General features: G+C 39.3%; 1 protein-coding gene across 3 annotated transcripts in view; it reads right to left on the bottom strand.

The window, feature by feature from the left end:
• The window catches only part of LOC132516874 (general transcription factor IIH subunit 2), a 66381-nt gene that overhangs the window by 15378 nt on the left and 30253 nt on the right, over positions 1–20750 (bottom strand). For 2 of the 3 annotated variants that reach the window (XM_060143081.1, XM_060143082.1), the window contains exons 16-22: positions 18042–18615; positions 16206–16305; positions 11786–11867; positions 10632–10683; positions 8738–8857; positions 6790–6889; positions 548–629 (exon numbers count right to left, since the gene is read on the bottom strand). In XM_060143081.1, coding sequence (XP_059999064.1) covers positions 548–629; positions 6790–6889; positions 8738–8857; positions 10632–10683; positions 11786–11867; positions 16206–16305; positions 18042–18615 — 1110 coding nt within the window. Of the gene's footprint in view, positions 1–547; positions 630–6789; positions 6890–8737; positions 8858–10631; positions 10684–11785; positions 11868–16205; positions 16306–17268; positions 17422–18041; positions 18616–20750 lie in introns of those variants that run through there. The other variant, XM_060143083.1, reaches the window with a different exon arrangement.

The raw sequence follows: 20750 nt of genomic DNA, 5'->3' as shown, positions 1-20750 counted from the left end.
TGAACGACAAATTACCTTGTTTTCTTTTTGGGGGATGACGAACATAATACACCTAACATACAGCCTCAAATAAGGGGTGTGTGTGTATTAAATTGGCAGTGGCTAATCTCCTAGAGAACTATGTAGAATTTCTCAGTTTAAAAAGGGGTCAACCTATTAATCTGTATTTTTGATTTGGTTGGTTGGTTGCTGTTGTAAAAGAAACATATCTTCCCAGCTTTGAGAAAAGCCAACTACCAAGTCAGACCTTACTGTCCTCCAAATGATGATCACAGATGGAATCCAGGTAGCCTGGATGCTAATCAACTTTTAGGTCCAAACGAGTCTGGGCCTCACAGTAGAAGGGATTGACTCTACATTTCATGAAACTAGGTATTATGTTTTGTTTATTGTAGCATCCCCATCTGCAACTGGCGCATGATCGGTGCTTAACAGATATTTGTAGAATTCATTTATTTATTTTTTTTATGATGAGCAGTTCCTGTTCAAAAACAGTTTTTAATCACATGATCACACACTCTGAAAATAAACAAGGCGGTGTTCATACCGTTAAGTCAGAAAGTTCACCATGGCTCTGAAGGTCTGGAATCACTTCTGCAGAGCACTTCATATTGTGGAGAAACTGACAACTAAGCACAAAAGTTAAAAGTTATAAAAATAATTGTATGGGACTTCCCTGGTGGCGCAGTGTTTAAGAATCTGCCTGCCGATGCAGGGGACACGGGTTTGAGCCCTGGTCCGGGAAGATCCCACATGCTGAGGAGCAACTAAGCCCATGCCCCACAAGCTCACTACTGAGCCTGTGAGCCCTAGAACCCATGAGCCACAACTACTGAGCCCACATGCCACAACTACTGAAACCCGTGCACCTAAAGCCCGTGCTCCGCAACAAGAGAAGCCACCGCAATGAGAAGCCTGCACGCAGCAACGAAGATCCAACGCAGCCAAAAATAAATAATTAATTAATTTTTAAAAATAGTTGTATGCAATTAAGCATTTGCATTAGGTTTTCAAAAACACTGTGAGAGTTTTACTGGCAAAAATTAAGTATAAAATTAACATTTCCAGTGATTCTGTCAGTGTCTTTATCAAACAAGACATGTAGACTATAAATCTCAGCAGTAGAGATATAAATGGTTCATAAAGTAGTGGTGGGGATAACCAGCCAATTTGGTGGAATGGGAGCATATTTAACACTCATCCATGAGACCAACTAAAATGAACCTAAAGGAAAAAAAAATAGAGAAGACAACTCTATCTATGGATTCTGGAATAATGACAACAAAAAGGACATTAGTAGAAAAAATGGTGAAATATGTATAACATCTGGAGTTGATAGCAATGTACCAGTGTTGGTTTTTAAATTTTAATAAATGTACCAGGATAATATAAGGTGTTAGTATTAGAGGAAACTGGGTGTGGGAATATAGGAACTCTCTGTATTATCTTTTCACCTTTTCTCTAAGTCGAAAATTTTTTCCAAATAAAAGGTTTATTTTAGAAAAAAACTCCATCAATATGAAGACTAAAGAATGGCCACAAACATACTCTCTAAAAACAATTTGCCAGACATCATGAAACTGGAACATAAAATACCATCTAAATTCAGGTTATGATGTCTGCCTGAAGAACCAAGGAAGAAAATTCTAAAGAGCTCTACCCACAATCATTAACTTGGATAGATGAGAACTATAAATGTCAGTAGGTAAATGATAAAACTAGAAACAATTATCTTGGTTTATTTTTATGCTGCTGAATTACAGGAAAGCAGGAGATAAAGCAAGAGGACACATCATTTTTATTTTCCTACTTGAAGATGAGCTCAGGAATAGAAGGGTAGCTACAGGAAGATAGCTAGTAGGACTTCAAATGCTTCTGTCCAAGGTCACTATGCAGATAGACCCATCAAGGAAAAGGACTCTGAAGGAAGGTAACATACAAGCATTTTCATACAAGTAAAGCCAAGCAGACCAGCACTACAAGAAAAGTTAAAGGAAGTTCTTCAGTTAAAAGGAAAATGATAACAGATGCAAACTTGGTTCTACCCAAAGGAATGAAGTGTGCCAGGGATGGTAACTCAATGGGTAAACAAGAAATACATTTTTTCTCTTTTTAAAATGTATTTAAAAGATAAATTTTAGAGCAAAGATATAATACTATATTGTGAGATTTAGAATATATATGATGTAAAAATGTATGAAAACAAAATCGCAAACAATAGGAGGGGGAAAATAGAAGTATACTGTTATATGGTTCATACATTATATGTCAACTGTGATAATATTATTTGAACATGACTGTGATATGTTAAACATGCATTATGTAGATTCTAGAGCAGGTACTAAAAAGATAAAGATGTACATCTAAAAAGCCAACAATAGAGATTAGTATGATTAGATTAGATAAAATGGAACACTAAAAAATACTCAAATGCAAGTCAGGAAAAGAAGAAGAAACAAAGAGCAGATGGGATAAATAGAAACAAATAGCAAAATAGTAGATTTAAATCCAACCATATTAATAATTATATTAAATGTAAATGTTCTAAACACTCCCATTAGAAAGCAGATATTAGGGAATTTGTTGGGGGTCCAGTGGTTAGGACTCTGAGCTCTCACGGCCAGGGGCCCAGGTTAGATCCCTGGTCAGGGAACTAAGATCCCACGAGCTGACAATATGGCCAAAAAAACTCAAACAAACAAACAACAACAACAAAAGAGAAAGCAGATATTGTCAGACTGTTAAAAAAAAGCAAGACCCAACTATGTTGCCTACAAGAAACTCACTTTAAATATAAAGTCATAGATTAAAAGTAAAATGATTTCGGGAATTCCATGGTAGTCCAGTGGTTAGGACTTGATGCTCTCTGGGTTCAATCCCTGGTTGGGGAACTAAGATCCCTCAAGCCACGCAGCGTGGCCAAAAAAAAAAAGTAGAATGATTTCAAAAAAGGTAGTATCATGTAAAAACTATACAAAAGCTGGAGTGGCTACATATATTAATATCAGATAAAGACTTAAGAATAAGGAGTACTATGAGAGATAAAGAGAGACATTTCATATACTCTCTGAATATGAAAGAGGAAAGGGCAAAGAATAGCCAAGATATGGTCCTGAAGAAAAAGAACAAGGAAACTGTATGGGAAAATATGAAAATATGCTCAATATTATTAGTAATTAGATTGACAAAAATTAAAATTTGGGCAATACTAAATTAGTGAGGAAGCAGACAGAATGGAAACATCTATGCTAGTGAGAATATAAATCAGTACAACCACTTCAAAAAAAGTTTTGCATAATCTAATAAAGTTGAGTATGTGCAAACCCTATTACTCTGCAATTCCATGGTTGGTTATGCATCCTGGAGAAACACATGTGAGCACTGGGAATTATGTACAAGAGGGTTCATAGTGGCATTATTTGAATTGCAATACTCTGTAAAACAACCCAGATGTTGAATCTAGAATAGAATGGATAAATTACATATTCATAAAACAATATGCTATATAGCAATGAGAACAAGTGAACTACAACTCTATACATAATTATGAATGAGTCTCAAACTTTGTGTAAAGTTTGAGTAAAATAAGTCAGTCATCACAGAAGAACCATGCAGTATGCTTCCATTGATTTGAACTTCAAGAATAAGCAAAGTTAAATGTGTTTAATAATACACATGTAGTTGGTGAAACCATTAGGAGAAGAAGGAACAATTAACCCAAATTTCAGGATCATGTTTACCTCTGAATTGGAGGGACAAGGATATAATCAGAATTGGGAAGGAGGGCACACAGTAGCATTCTAAGGACTTGATAATATTCAATTTCTTAACTTTAGTGCTGGGTTCATTTGTTTCTTTGTTAATTGTCCTTTAAATCATACATAAACATTTTAGGTACTCCTTTAAATGCATCCTAGTTTGTGATTTTAAAAAAGAGGCAGGGGCTTCCCTGGTGGCGCAGTGGTTGAGAGTCCGCCTGCTGATGCAGGGGACGCGGGTTCGTGCCCCAGTCCGGGAAGATTCCACATGGCGCGGGTCGGCTGGGCCCGTGAGCCATGGCTACTGAGCCTGTGTGTCCGGAGCCTCTGCTCCGCAACGGGAGAGGCCACAACAGTGAGAGGCCTGCATACCGCAAAAAAAAAAAAAAAAAAGAGGCAGAAGGGGCTTCCCTGGTGGCACAGTGGTTGGGAGTCCGCCTGCCGATGCAGGGGACATGGGTTCGTGCCCCGGTCCAGGAGGATCCCACATGCCGCGGAGCGGCTGGGACCGTGAGCCATGGCCGCTGAGCCTGTGTATCCGGAGCCTGTGGTCCGCAACGGGAGAGGCCACAACAGTGAGAGGCCCGCGTACAGCAAAAAAAAAAAAAAAAAGAGGCAGAAGATTTGTGCCTCACATGGAGCACCAAAAAACAAAAACAACAACAACAAAAACCACAAAACAAACAAAACAAACAAACAAAAAAGGCAGAGGAAAAATAAAAATGCCACACAAAAAGGGAGTTGATAGAGTCCAGGAGAGGTTCTAAATAAAATTAGACTGCATCCTAGCTTATTTTTCCAAGAATTAAGAAGAATATCCCCACTGTTTAAAAATTTACAAAATATTAAATCCAAATAAAGAAAAAAACACAACTACTTCTGTCAAAACACCTTCAAAACTGTATCCTCTTTAGAATCTTAGAATTAGATGGAAGTATTTAAGACCTGTTTATATTAATATTTATTTCTGGAAGAGCACTTACTAATTACAAAGTGAAAACAAAAAAATGTTCTCTTACAGTTGAACATTTTTGAAGAGTTTGGTGAGAGAAAAATAAGCCAAAAAAAAAAAAAGGTTAAAGAGCTACAGAAAATAAATATTAAAAAGTAGCCATTTATTCATGAAATTTTAGAACACTGGAAACAAACAGAAAATTCTAAATGCATCCAGGATGGAAAAAGTAGTTTGCAATGAAAGGATTAAGAATCAGAAAGACATGGAATTTCAACAGCAGTATTGGAAGCTATTAGAAAATATAGCAATGCCTGTTCAACTTAGAATGACTTCCAACCTGGAACTCTACACCTAGCTAAACTACCAAATGAGTGTGAGAAAATATATACAAATATTCAGATATACGCATTAAATGGAAGCTAAAAACACGTATCGCTTCTGCAATCTTTCCCAGGGAACTGTGGAGGAGTGTTCCAAAGTGAATGAATAGAGTGAAGTAAGTCAGAAAGAGAAAAACAAGTATCATGTATTAACACATATATGTGGAATCCAGAAAAATGGTATAGATGATTTTATTTGCAAAGCAGAAAAAGACATAGAGAACAAATGTATGGATACCAAGGGCGAATGGGGGTGGTGGGAGGAATTGGGAGATTGGGATTGACACACATACACTATTGACACTATGTATAAAATAGGTAACTAATGAGAACATACTGTGTAGCACAAGGAACTCTATCTAATGCACTGTGGTGACCTAAATGGGAAGGAAATCCAAAAAAGGGGAGATATATATATATATATATATATATATATATATATATATATACACATATATATATATATATAGCTGATTCATTTTGCTGTACAGCAGAAACTAACACAATATTGTAAAGCAACTATACTCTGATAAAAATTAATTAAAAAAATAAAAAGACATAATCCAATTCCACAATTAAACAAAACAAAACAACAACACAGTGAGTGAATAAACCAAGAAGAAGGTGACAGTAGATCCAGGAAACAGGAGCTACAACACAGGAGAAAGGCAATAGGAATCCCTAGGATGACCGTGAAGAACGATCTCAGGATCCTAGGGTGACTACAGGACAAATAGTTCATATTGAAGCAGGTCAGAGACTTCACAATAGACTCCTTTAAGAAAATGAAAATGGTACGCTATCTTACAAGTTTGAATGACTGGACAGCAAGTTTTAAACATTTGGGAGAATTTGAAGATGAACTGGTACTGAATACATTTTAAAAATAAGAAAATGGGTATATTTTTTAAAAAGGAAAATAACAAGTGTTGGCGAGGAGATGGAGAAACTGAAATACATGCATATATATCCATATACACATATATCTCAGCCATAAAAAAGAATGAAGTACTGATACATTCTACAAGATGGATGAACCTCAAAACATGGTGCTAAGTGAAGTCAAATACAAAAGATCATATTACATGCTTCCATTTACATGAAGTACCCAGAACAGTAAGTCTATAGAGACAGAAAGCTGACTGGTAGCTCTAAGGAGCTAGGGTGCACTGGGGAGATAGGGAATGACTGCTTAATGGGTACAGAGTTCTCTTTTGGGATAATGAAAATGTTTTGGAATTAGACAGCAGGGGGTGGTTGCATAACATTGTGCATGTACTAAATGCCACTGGACTGTACACTTTAAAATAGTTTATGTGTGAATTTCACCTCAAAAACCAAAAAACTAAGCAAACATACTAATAAGACAATTGTTACTTACTACAAAAATTGGAAGTGGTACAGGGAGGGAAGGTAAATTATTTATTACTAGGCTCTGCCTTTATGAAGTCATGCTAATGTAAACATGTAATGTGAAAATAATGATTGAACCAAAACTGTGCTGTGACTATAGTGAGAGGAAGGCTAGATGGGAAAGGGGTCATGAAAGCAAGGGCATGAAAGAGAGAAAGACTCATCCTTCATCGTAAGAATCAGAGAGGTGGGCAAAGACTTAATCAGAATATAAAATGAGGGGAAAATTGCTAAAGTATCAATACATCCAGATTCATAGACACTAAACATTCATTCTACTCACTTGGGAAAATATTTGGTGTGTCCTTCTAATGGGTCATCACCTTCCTCAAACTTATACAAATATCCTCCACAGGAAAAACACTGGACGAAGTCGCTTTTACCTAGAAGTAAGGAAATTTGATCAGTGCCACTGGCCAGTGTATTTGTTGAGTGACACACATAATAACTACCAGGCCTTTATTAGCAAAACCCTACTTGCACTTTCATTCAGATTTTGTGACAAAGTCACAAATCGGGTCACCAGTGAGGAAATATTCTATTTAGGGCTCTTCTCTCACCAATGGGGTCATGAACAAGTAACATTCAATGTTCCTATGTACCATGCACTGATTAACACCCTCTCCCTGTCCCCTCCTCATTCTATGGAGCAAGAGATTTGCAAATCAGAATGTGGAATTGAAGTTCCATGAAGGAAGAGATTTTTTCCTGTTTTGCTCCCTAATGAATCTCATGGTCCTAGAAGAGTGCCTAGGACTTACTAGGCACTCAGTAAGTTATTTATTTAATGAATAAATCAGAAAGAAAATATTTGGAGCTCAGGAAAATATATATGATCAAATATAGCAACTCTCATGTAAGTAAGTTCGTGAAGAAGCAAATGCCTCTTACTACATTATTGCTAGGTTTATTCCACTAGAAGTAGGATCAAGTCTTCATGTGAGACTCTATTTCTTTGGAAGGCAATTAGCATTTGGATCTACCAAAAGATTGAACTAGAAATGGAGCATCCATCATCTTCCTTCTCTTCTTGGACTCCTGTAGGCATCGTAAAGCCAGAGCAGAGGAAAACCTCCCTTTGTGTCTAGATAAAAATAGGAGGTCCTAGAGCTTGCAAGACCCCAAAAGGGTGAGATGCCTAGGATTTGTGGGGAGAGGAGGAGGTTCAAAAGGAAGAGGGTGAGGACACTGGACAGAGGGTCCTAGAGGAAGGCTGGCAAGAGGAAGACAGAATGGAGAGAGCAGGAAGAAAGGGTGGAACACCGCCTTTCCAAATGCTTAAGCCTGTGAGGCATTAAGATTTTTTGTACCAGTGGAACATGTCAGTTCGAGTGAACACTACATTCCTCTACTCTGTACTGCTCTGTGGTATTCTTGACTTGACCCCTCTGTAAAAGGTCCACATGGACCTTCACTGTAACTTAGCATGTGTGTTTGGTCTGAAGAAGGCCAGCAAGGTTCCCAGGAAGGACACAATATCCTTTCACCTTATTGTACTTCAGGCAGAGGTTTAGCTGAGGGGAACCTGCCTGCTCTTTGTGCATTACAGAGTGGAACTCCCTGATGACCAGCAGCTCAAGAGAGAATACTATGAACCGATGGAAGATTCTACATGCTTAGGAATCATTAAAAGCAATTTCCTTACTTTCTCTTCCAAGGAGTGTGTGGCAAAAACTGCTATCCACACTCCTAGTTATCTCTCATTCTTCCATAGTAACAGAAACCCCAATTTTCAGCTGGGCACATTGCTACCCAGAAAAAAATTAAACGTCCCAGCTCCTCTTATAGGTAGGTATGGCCATCTGACACAGAAAGGAAAAGGAATATATAAGGAATAATGAGGGAATTCCCTGGTGGTCCAGTGGGTAAGACTCGGCGCTCCCAATGCAGGGGGCCCGGGTTCAATCCCTGGTACGGGAACTAGATCCCACACGCATGCCACAACTAAGAGTTCACATGCCACAACTAAGAAGTCCACATGCCGCAACTAGGAGCCCACCTGCTGTAACTAAAAAGAAAGATCCCGCACACCACAATGAAGATCCCATGCGCTGCAACTAAGACCCGGCACAGCCTAAATAAATAAATAAATATTTTTTTTAAAAGAAAAAGGAATAATGAAAAGAAGTAGGGATTGTTGAGCTTAGTTAAATACGAGCCCAGGATCATGAAGTGTATGTGGGGTTTAAATGGGCAGCAAGGCAAGAGCCTGGGGCAAACTGCTGACTCACCCATGTAGAAAAAACCTGCTTTGGCCAGAGCTGCAGCTCCCACAGGGGATGCCTGGGGCCAGTTCTTGAAAGAGTCCAGTCGGAGTTCTTCATTAGCAAAGATGCTGCCATTGCAACACACTTGAATAAAAAGCGTATGGTGAGACCAGCAAGCTTTGATATTGCAAGTATCAGTGTTTGAATTATCCTTTCATATTTACAGACAGAATAATATGTTTGGCATTTGCTTCAATATAATTGAAGGAGGGGATTAAAAAAGAAGAAACAGGCAAGGCCAGACTGACCACATGTTGAAGCAGAGTGGTAGATGCATGGTGGGGATTTACTATTGTCTTATTTCTATATAGATTTAAATTTTTTTATAATAAAATATTTTCTAATTATCTTTTCACCATATAGCATCAGGATAAAGCAAGAAAAAGCTAGAGGAGCTTCCCTTCCACCCCAAGTTAGTATCAGATTTGAGAAAGGCAAATTTTCCTTGCAGCTCCCTTAAGAGCAGGCACATTTGTTTCTTGCCCTTTGGGTATCCACTCTATGCAGTGGTTTCTATTAGACTTTCCACACTGGGCTGGCCCTGGGGTTTGGTTCCTGTCTTCTGCACCCTTTGAAGATCTGAAAACCAACTTATGTTTATTAAATATGTTAATAAAATTAGATACTGCAAAATCCCTTAAGATGAAAGCTTGCTTCATTATTCCACTTAGCCGCAGGATTCCTGCTGTCACTTGAGTGTTAACTGGAATATGACTTAATGTACTGGAAAAACCTCAGTCTTTTCCTCCTGTGTGTCTCCTTTACTCTCACACTACCATCACATTCACGATACTTTTGATACAAGGTGTATGGGGGTTTTCTTCCAGTAAACAATTCTCTGCAACACCAGCCGGGTGTCCTACAATTTAACTCTGTTCCAACACTGTCTACTTAGTAGTGTCAGATCCTACAGGTTAAAGGCTCAATCCCATAACACTGCTCCTACCCCATTTCATTTGTTAGAGTGGATCACAGAACTCAGAGAAACACTTATGTTTGTTTAGTAAAGGATATAATCAAGGGTACAGATGAACAGCCAGATGAACTGGCTAGTAGAGTGAGATCTGGGAGCTTCTATCCTCATGGAGTTGGAATGTGTCACATTCCCAGTGTGGATGTGTTCACATACCTGAAGGCTCCTGGAAACCTGTACTACTGGGATTTTTATGGAGGCTTCCTCACACAGGCATGATCGATCATTAACTCCATTTATACCCCTCTTCCTGCTCTGAAGAATAGGGGGTGGGGCTGAAAATTCAAACTTCTAATCATGGCTTGCTCTTTCCAGTGACCAGCTCCCATCCAGAAGCCATCCAGGAGCTCACCCAGAATCACCTCATTGGAAACCAAAGACGCTCCCAGTGTTCTTATCACGTAGGAGTTTACAAGGTTTTAGGAGCCCTGTGTCAGGGACAGCGTCAAAGATCCAATATTAGAACAAGAGATGCACCTCGTGATGTTATCACTTAGGAAATTACATGGATTTTAGGAGCTCTCTGCCAGGAACTAGGGGCAGAGACCAATATTTATTTTCCATTATTTCACATTTAATTTCTTAACAGACACTGATCCATTTAAGAATGTTTTCAAAACCATTTTATCCAGAAACCTTAATTGTTTTAAAGGAAATTCAATCAAGGACCCAACCCTGACATATTTCCCTATGCTCATTTATGTTAAAAAACTAAGTCAATCCAGGAGACCAGAAACTCTAATGAAATGTTTTAAAAAATTACTATGGCACCATAAAATGAGGAGGAAAATGGAGGGGTTAAAAAAAAAAAAATTAGGCTGAAAAAGAAAAAGCAAAAGAAGAAATAAACAAGCAAAGCTTTTTGAAATACGTCTGAATCTTTACCTGAAGCCATAGGTAAATCTCTCCTGACCCACGAATTCACAAAATGTTCTCCCTGGAGAAAATTAAAACTCAAGTTATCCTACAAACGACTATGTATAAAACAAATAAGCTACAAGTATCTAATGTACAGCACAGGGAACATATTCAATATTTTATAGTAATTATAAATGGAGTATAACCTTTAAAAATTGTGAATCATTGTGTTGTACACCTGAAACAAATATATCGTGCATCAATACCTCAATTTTAAAAAATTCAAGTTATCGACTTGGAGCATACAACTATCTATGAATAAAAATTAAAAGAACTCCCTCCTCCAACCCTGCCCCCAAATGAAGTTTCATTGGATTGAGTGTCAGTGTTGTTAGAGAATTATTCCTTTAATTAGTATTTCTATTAATGTTGTAATTTTTTATGCAGTGTAAAGGGAAGAAAAAAATACTGTGAATGTTTATTTATACTCAACAGGACCCGTCTCCGGGTCGGTTTTTCCAGAGATCCAACTCAAAAGCTAAGTTACAACAAGATATCACAGAGGTCCTTTGACTAATGAGAAGTATGAGATATAGGAAGGAAACTGGATTCAGAAGGGTGGTTAGGTATTGAGTAACTGATTCTTCTCTGAAAACTGCACCCAGATTGCTAACTGAAGAAACTCTCCTCCCCCACTTTCAGGCCATGTTTTCTGCAGGGTTCTCATCTGAGTCGTGTTAGCCAATAAATTCGCTCTTTTTGCATAAGCAATTTAAGCTGGGTTTTCCCATCACCTGTCACTAGGGAAGCCTTCACGATAGAGCATAAAGTAACCAGCTCTGAGGCCCACTGTGGGTAGTGTGCAGTGGTCTGAATGTCTTATGCGGGCACTCAGATGGGGGTGGCCAAGGGAAGCTAGGGGAGGTGACCTCAGTCAACGAGGGTAAGACTACCAGGAAGGCAGACAGACCAATCAAAAGGCAGCCCTGAAAAAAAATTCTAAGGGCTCTAGTTGACCAAGTGAACATGCTTTTCTTCAATCTGCCCAATGGGAGGTAGGAGAATGAAATAAGGGAAGAAAGAAGGAGAGCCCATGACAAAAGAGTGATGCCGCCCCCTTCTCATTCAGATAATAGGTACTCAAAAGCCAACTTGAGAAAAAATGTGCTGTTGTAAATTACCGTGACGCCAACAAATCCCTTGTAGCTTTGAATGTACCGGGTAATTTCCTCTGAGGATTTCTTACTTTGAAGAAATTCACATCTATAATTAATAAACAGAATTAAAATTTACCCTGATACTGTAATAGAGATGTCCTGTATCTTTATATAACTGCAGTGACACAATGGACATTTGTTAAAACTTACTGCATTGTGTGCTTTAAATTGCTCAATTTTATTTTACTTTGATAAAACTGTCAAAAAATTTACCCCAAAACTTATGACAATTATCATTATTCTCATATAATTATTATTTCCATTAACAACATGTGTGATAATTTAAAACTAAATCTTCAGATTATCTTCTCTCTTGAAACAAAATATAATTCAATCAAAGAGACAGATTTACAGTAATATATAGACTGGAGGGGGTTTTCTTTGTTAAATTAAACTATGGTGACTATATCTAGTTCCTGTGGTTAAATAAAAGTTACTGGCAGCAAGGATAACAAACAACAATAAATTTCATCCACTGAAAAACATATCACTACTCTGTAAAAAAAATACAATGGAAATTAATAAATTGAATTTTTTAAAAAGAGTATATGGAATACATTTTGAAAACACATTCCTGGGCTTCCCTGGTGGTGCAGTGGTTGAGAATCTGCCTGCTAATGCAGGGGAGCAGGGGACACAGGTTCGAGCCCTGGTCTGGGAGGATCCCACATGCCACGGAGCAACTAGGCCCGTGAGCCACAACTACTGAGCCTGCGTGTCTGGAGCATGTGCTCCGCAACAAGAGAGCCTGCGATAGTGAGAGGCCTGCGCACCGCGATGAAGAGTGGCCCCGGCTTGCCACAACTAGAGAAAGCCCTCGCACAGAAACGAAGACCCAACACGGCAAAAATAAATAAATAAATTTAAAAAAACAAAATAAAACATTCCTTTCCACAAAACAGAAGCAATTTTTTTTTTTTTTTTTTTTTTTTGCGGTACGCGGGCCTCTCACTGTTGTGGCCTCTCCCGTTGCCGAGCACAGGCTCCGGAGGCGCAGGCTCAGTGGCCATGGCTCACAGGCCCAGCCGCTCCGCAGCATGTGGGATCTTCCTGGACCAGGACACGAACCCGTGTCCCCTGCATCGGCAGGCAGATTCTCAACCACTGCACCACCAGGGAAGCCCCAGAAGCAATTTTTAAGTTAACTTTAAAAAAATCTCTCTCATTCAAATTTAAGGTTCCTTTCTAGTGATTTTATAGTAACATGAGGGCTGAGAGTCAGGAGGCCAGAATGTTAGTCCCAGTTCTGCCACTAACGGGAAGTGATCAATCTTGCCACTGTTCTCTTATACAGACATGAGAAAGTGAACTCCACTAGGTGAGTCATATATTGTTTTAGGGCCACCACTCCGGGTAGCTAAGGTCCCCAGGTTTTAGATGTACAGATCTTTCCGAGGAGTGCCCCAAACCTGTACGCAACCCAAATTTGTACACAATCCACATAGCACATGACGGACAGGGCCCTCCCCACATGCTTAGTGTGGATTGAGAAGGTGCTCGATAGACACTACTTCTTTAAAAAAAGACAACAAAGGGCTTCCCTGGTGGCGCAGTGGTTAAGAATCCGCCTACCAATGCAGGGGACACGGGTTCGAGCCCTGATCCGCGAAGATCCCACATGCCGTGGAGCAACTAAGCCCGGAAGCCACGACTACTGAGCCCATGTGCCACAACTACTAAAGCCTGTGCTCTAGAGCCCGCGAGCTACAACTAATGAGTCTGTGCTCTAGAGCCCGTGCTCCGCAGCAAGAGAAGTCACTGCAATGAGAAGCCCGTGCACCACAACAAAGACCCAACACAGCCAAAAATAAAATAAATAACAAATAAATTACAAATATATATATAATGTTTAAAAAAATACAATAAAGATCAGCTTATTTTATTGATTTACAATTATTTAGTACACTGAGTACTACGTTTTAATGAGTAGGAGTAGACTCAGACATTGTGTCCGTAGTTTATAAAAGCAGCAAACAAAGCCAAAATTGATGCCCAAACTGCTAAGGTTAGAGCACAACCAACAAGAAACTGGGGAATTCTTAGTTCTAATTCCAGCTCTGAAATGTAGTGGTTAAGCATATGCTCATGACGACAAATAGGTGGAAGGTCAAATGGTCATGGAATACACAGGAGTTTTTACAAGGCATTTGCGCCATATACTTTACTCATCACCCTTGTAACAACCCTACAAGCTGTGGATTATCATTTTCATTTTTACACACGAGACTCAGAGGGTCAGTAATGGGGGTCACAAGTGGCCGGCTCTGTGTACCTGCGAGCCTCTGCACTCTGCCCTGCCCTTTGTATTGATAGCAGCAGACCTTAGCTCCTTCCACCTCTGGAGCTGAGTGCTGGACTCACATCTTCTCCCTATGCTTCTCACCTTTCCCTCAGTCCTACGTCAGAGAAGGTGGACCAGGGCCACCCAAGACAGGATGTGCAACTCTTGTTGGTGTTAGACCATCACATGATGGTTGATGTGAATGGTGCTGCTGGGAGTTGTCCAGTGTATAACCCAGTGACACTAAGCATTGTGGCCACGAGACTAAGTGAAGCATTGGCTGAGGCTACAGCTACGACAGGTGCCCAAGAGCCAGGGCTGATATTCACTCGGTACACACCCATGTGGTTCACTGCCAACACTCAGTATGATTGGCTGGGTGTCTATTCTTGACTGGTCAAGGAACCAGAATGACATTCAAAGTATTTAACCATCTGGCTTCCTGTATCCCTATAACTGTCTCATCTGCTTGTCAGGAAGAGCTCCCCTCCCTTTCCAATCTCCCTCTCCATCTCCCTCTCTTCCCCTCTTCCTTCTCTCCTTTGTTCCCTTCCTCCCTCCCACCCCCTCACTTTCTTTTCAACCATAAAAGAAATACACATTTGTTTCCCAGAATTTAAACAAGATAGAAGTGAACAAAGTAAAATATGAAAATCCCTCTCCACCTCATCTCCTGACAAACCCGAACCTCAAGAGTTCGATTGTTTGGTCTGTATATTTTCTTAACTTTTTCTATATATATTTCAAACAAGTCCATATATAGGCTGAATGGTTTTAAAGGCTTATACTACACATTATTTTGCATACTGCTTTTTTCACTTATCAGACATACTTCCATTTTTGTGAGCATGGCTGTCCATGTGAAAGATGACTTATTGTAGGTCTGGTTGGACCTACGATCCAACCAGAAACTTCTTTGCATGTGGTAGGTGTATGACAAATATGTTAAAGAAATAAACTATGAGCCGAAGCACACTGCTAGATCCAATTATTAGATTATAGGAAATACAGGAAGTAGAGAAACATGTTAAATGACACCACAGAAACATTCAGCCAAACACAGAGTGTAGGCAATTTTACAGGACAGACTATGGGGCTCCTTTCATGAGTAAGTGACAAGAAAAAGTCAGGGAGGAGGAAATCTGTAAATTAAAAATCTTGAGATATATCAACTAAATGTAATGTATGGACCTTGTTTGGATCCTGATTCAAATCAACCAATGGCAAAGAGAAAGTGAGGTGGGGGGATGTGGACATTTGAACACTGTCTCAGATATTTGATGTTATTGAGGAATTACTGTTAATCCTCTTTAGAAGACAGAATGATACTGTGGTTATGTTTCTTTAAAATATTTTTATATTTTAGAGTTATATACTAAAATACCAACAAGTGACATTATATGATGTCTGGGATTTGCTTTAAAATAATTTGGTTATTTTTATTTCTGGGGAAGGAGTGGGTGAGAGATGGATAACATATGATTTGGCCATGTGTCGATAAGTGTTCTCTCTACTTGTATATGAAATTTTCCAAGATGAAAGTTTTAAAAATTGTTAAGGGAATGAATCTGTATTTGGTAGATACAGAGCCATGTAGAAAATACTAGTAAACACAACATTAGAAATAATTTTTAAAAGCACTTCATTTTCTAAGCAGAGAACTCAAGACCATTGTAATAATCAAAACTCTTACTGAGTTTTTGAAATACAATGTTTTCATTTGGTATATATTCAGCAGTGCATGAAACCATTTGTAATAATGTTTTAAACACTGTCTTACTTTCCAACTTCCTTTATGTACCATTTTACATCATCCCTATGCAAATTATTCCTGTTTATTAAGGCAGATCCTGAAACTTATACTTGGCAAAACATATCTTAGTATTTTGGATAATAAAACAGTAAGAAACTATTTTGAAATTATATAATTAAAAATTTTCACGATATCATCAGGGCTTTCTTGCTTGAATAAATCTTGGAGTGTTCCAATTTAGGAGAGAGAAAGATCAAAACTGAAGGTTCTACTCTGGGAAGGTGACTCTTGCCTTTAGTTTTGTTTTGTCTTAAAAAAAAATTACAAGCAAAAAATATTTATCTACTTACTTGGGGAACCACTTGGCATGTTCCTTCCAGGGGTCATCATCATCTTCCCAATTTCCTAAACAGCCACCACAGGAAAAGCACTGTACAGTGTCACGTTTACCTGCATATGAAGGAAGACACTTAGATTGCCCGGCAACAGCACCATGAAATGGTCCAGAAGGGGTGTCTCCAGAAGTTGACTGCTCTGTGCATGAATGAGACACGCTCCATCCCATCTGCCCACTCACACTCTCACCTGGCTGAATCCTCATCCACAGCCCCACTGCCCTAAGTGACCATTTCCGAAGCCTCGGACCCCACCTCTCAGATGAGGCACACACAGAACTCTAAGCTGTTGGACTCAGTATGCTCACTGAAGTAGTGGGGAAGCAGAGGAATCCCCCGCACTCATTAAGTAAAGCGCGGTTAGAAGACCTAAACTGTAGCTTTGCTATGAAATTTCAGTGGAAACTTAGGCACATTTCTTTTTTTTTCTTCACATTTGACATTTGTATTTGACAAGTATATTTTTCTTTTCTGACAACTGTTTTTAGGGGAACTACAAAGGGATCAACACACTAGCTTTCAAAACTAAGAAGAAAACTTACTTGAGGTTTAAGGCATTTTGAGATGTAAATGGTACACAAACTGGTAGGCAAATTACAATCAAACTACAGACTCCAACTTTTTTGAACATGACAGAAAGATCCGTTTTTTCTGCTTTTTACTCTGCTTCAGTCTCTATGTCAATTAGGACATTAACTGTAACATCTTGAAGAAATAAGTGATAAGCACACTGTGACATCTGGGGAATTCTATACCAGAAATCTCTTAAATTTTCTTCTTGGGTCCAACTTGGGTAACACCATCAAGGTGAATTTCTTCAGCTTCTGCTATTAATTAATTAACAAGAGTAACAATTAACATTTGATATATCCAACATACACTGTGTGCCAAGCACTATGCAGTGTACCTGAGATGAATTGAAATATTTTGTCTCTTTTTTTTTTAACTTTTTATTTTATATTGGAGTACAGCCGATTAACAATGTTTGATAGTTTCAGGTGCACAGTAAAGCTACTCAGCCATACATATGCATGTATCCTTTGTCCCCCAAACTCCCCTCCCATCCAGCCTGCCACATAACATTGAGCAGAGTTCCCTGTGCTATACAGTAGGTCCATGTTGGTTATCCTTAGGCACATTTCTTAAACTCTTTGAGCCTCAATGAAGTCAACTGTGAAATGGGGGGAAAGGGCAAGTTTGTCAGATTAGTATTATTGCTTAATCCATGCCTAGCATCAAGTAGGTACTCAGTAAATGATAGCTGTTTTTGTTATCACAATTCTCACTCAGAGCCGTCATAACATTTATGGCATGGCTAGGATAATTCAAACAAAGTATCATTTTCTGAAATGCAACTTGCCCTATATGTTAGAGTTAGCTTTAAGGTTAAAACAAAAACAAAAACAAAAACCCTACAATACTGCTGCAATTAAAAGAATCAAAGAAAGATCATTTCAGAGCAGCAAAAGGAGGATGGGTGAGAAGGAGACTGGGGTCAGGCTGACCTCACAGCTTATTTTCAGGGCCTTAGAAATCCAGTCAAGTATTGTCTAAGGTCCAAAGTTTTAGTAAAAGTCACTATCTTATTTTTTATATATTTTTGGTAAATTGACATGTACTACACATAAAATAAAGCTAAAGTCAAATTACTGAAGTTGAATTTTAATAAAAGAGACCTTATACCTAATATAACACATTGACCAAGTGAGGAAAGATTTACAATATTGCAACTGAAACATGGAACCTAAACTTAATTCCAGCAAAATATTTCAGAAAATGACTTCAAACTACCTGTAAAGACAAAGCCAGCAGCTGAGAGCTCCCTTGGGGCTGTCCCTTGGGCATAAAATGGCCATTTCTGGTAGGACTTGAGTCTGGCCTTCTCTTCTTGGTATCTTGCTTTGTCATCCCTCCTCAACTTGTTCTCTGGATTCTTTACTCTTATATCATATTTGGCAATGTTACCAACATCTTTGCCCAAAAGGAACTCACAATCTGGATGGAACTTCTTATGGTCTTCCATGGGGAGTCTCTGGAGGCTGGTACCAAAGAGGATTAAGCTACAGCAGAAGCACTGAACCCCAGATTTTATGTCAGTGAAATAAAACCCAGCCGCTGCCATCTCCTGGGGTGTCCATGCACTGTAGTCGTCATAGGTCACAAAAGTCTTTAACCTTTTTGCTTCACTACGCATTTGAGAATTAAAGCCTTTTTGCATTTTTTCTCGTTCTTTCTGCTCCTCTTTTTCTATTTCCTTTACATATTGAAGCATATCTATGCCTAGAAGACCAGACAGCTCCGGGAGCAAAGCATAATCAAACTGGGAAATCCTCTCGTCAGGGGCTTTCTCCTGGGCGGCCATTTTCTGAAAAGGGGAAGAAAATGTTCGTGAACATCGCCACCTGGTTTACTAGTCCTGAGGTTTGTTTCAACCCTTTATTCTTTCTGTTTTTTCTTCTGAATAACACTGATCTTCTGCTCATCATTTAGCCCAATTCAGAGCAAATATGCAAGTAGGTCTGTGACAGCAGACCTTTATCCTGCCCTCAACAGTAAGGTCACCTATGGAGTCCAAACAGTTGGAGGCCCCCTTATCAGAGCCTCAATTGTCACTTAAGTTAAAGGCATAAAATAGGGGATACCCATATCATCATATAACAACTTCAAAGATGTGTGCTTGCATTCTCAACATTTCAAGAATCAACAAGGTATTCCACTTAATACCTATAGGTGGAGTTGAATATTTCCACTCTACCAGCTTTGCTCTATGTGCCCGGCCTTAATCCAGCTCAGCTGATTTAGAATTTGCCCATCTACCCACATTTCTGCAACAGTTGCAGCTAATTGAAGATCTTGATTAAGCCCAAGCATGCCCTTCATTTGGCAGTACCTAATGCAAGGAAAAGAGCTCCTTTGTCACTAATATGTTCAGTACATTTCAGCAATGGTTCCTCAGGAAGCTCTATCGGTCCACAAGGTTACTTGGCTTTTTGACTGAAGAGCTCCTTCATTTCAGTTGTCTCTTCATGCCCTCTCCCATAGAGTCCCTTTAGTGGATATCAGATGAGGGTCACATTCCAAACAAAAGAAATATCTGCCCAATTCTCCCTCTGGTATCATGTTCCTTCCCTTTACAGAAGGAACTGGCCAAAGCTTGGTGGACTTGGCAGCCTAGGGCTCTTTCTTAGTACTTTCATTTTTGCCAAAACAGCCCAAACCATGAAAAGTGGGAAAGAGATTTAGAACCAGGGATGCCAGGCTGGCTGCTGAGGCCTTCCTTATTTGCCTCACTATTCTTGGCTGACTTTCCCTCTGTCCTTATTTCTGTTTCAACCTATTTAGCTGGTTCTTCTGGCTCTGGGTCTATCACCTTTAAATTCCATTGCTGGGGGCGGGGGAGGGATAAATTGGGAATTTGGGATTAACAGATACCCATTACTACATATAAAATAGATAAACAACAAGGATCTACTATATAGCACAGGAAACTATATTCAATATCTTGTAATAACCTATAATAGGAAAGGATCTTAAAAAAAGATATATATATATATAAGTGAATCACTGTGCTGTACACCTGAAACATTGTGAATCAACTATACTTCAATAAATTTTTAAAAAATAGCAAAAAAAAATATTCCATTGCTGTGCTTTTCTTCCCATGAATAATTATAGTACTAGGGCAAATTCAAACCAGGATGGCCTCAGCAGCCAACCTGGCATCAGTGGTTCTACGTCTTTCTCCCACTTTTCATCTTTTTTTCTCCTAAACAAAGCCGGAGCCAGCATTTAAATTAAGTCAAAAACTGTTCCCAGGACTTCCCTGGTAGTCCAGTGGGTGAGACTCCACGCTCCCAATGCAGGGGGCCCAGGTTCCATCCCTGTTCGGGGAACTAGATCCCTCATGCATGCTCCAACTAAGTCCGCATGCCACAACTAAAAAAAAAAAAAAAAGGATCCCGCATGCTGCAACTAAGACCCGGTACAGCCAAAATAAGTAAATAAATAATAAATAAATTAAAAAAAATTGTTCCCATTATCCCATTCACACTGCCAACTTCAGCAAGTACACAGGGTCAGATAACTGAAAAAACTCACAAGCCCCTACACAGTATACTTACTTCAGAATTTAATAAAGGTAGAGGATAAGGTACAAAAATACAGGCAAACATCAGAGAGGTCTCAGACTCCAGCCCCAGTTTCTAGGACCCTTTCTCCGTTGTTCAGGACATGCTTCATTTTAGGTAATGAACCACCTAGATATGTGCAAGGTACCTTGGTCTCAGGGAAACCACACTGTCACCTGAGGAGGGGTCTTTTATGCCACTCCAGTCACGTGGCCCGAAGTAGGCTGCCTGACCAGTCTCAAACAAGCTGGTACGGGCTGCCCCCGGTCTCTCAGATCCTAGCACAGGGCTACATTCATCGCTAGTTAGTATGTTTCATTTAGGTTTGGCCAACAGACAACACCATGGCTCCAGGCCTCCCTGGAGGTAAATA

The sequence above is a fragment of the Lagenorhynchus albirostris genome, chromosome 3 (assembly GCF_949774975.1).
Source record: "Lagenorhynchus albirostris chromosome 3, mLagAlb1.1, whole genome shotgun sequence".
Classification (NCBI taxonomy): domain Eukaryota; kingdom Metazoa; phylum Chordata; class Mammalia; order Artiodactyla; family Delphinidae; genus Lagenorhynchus; species Lagenorhynchus albirostris.
The sequence above is the reverse complement of the archived record's forward strand: the minus strand, read 5'-3'. Positions and strand labels throughout refer to the sequence as shown.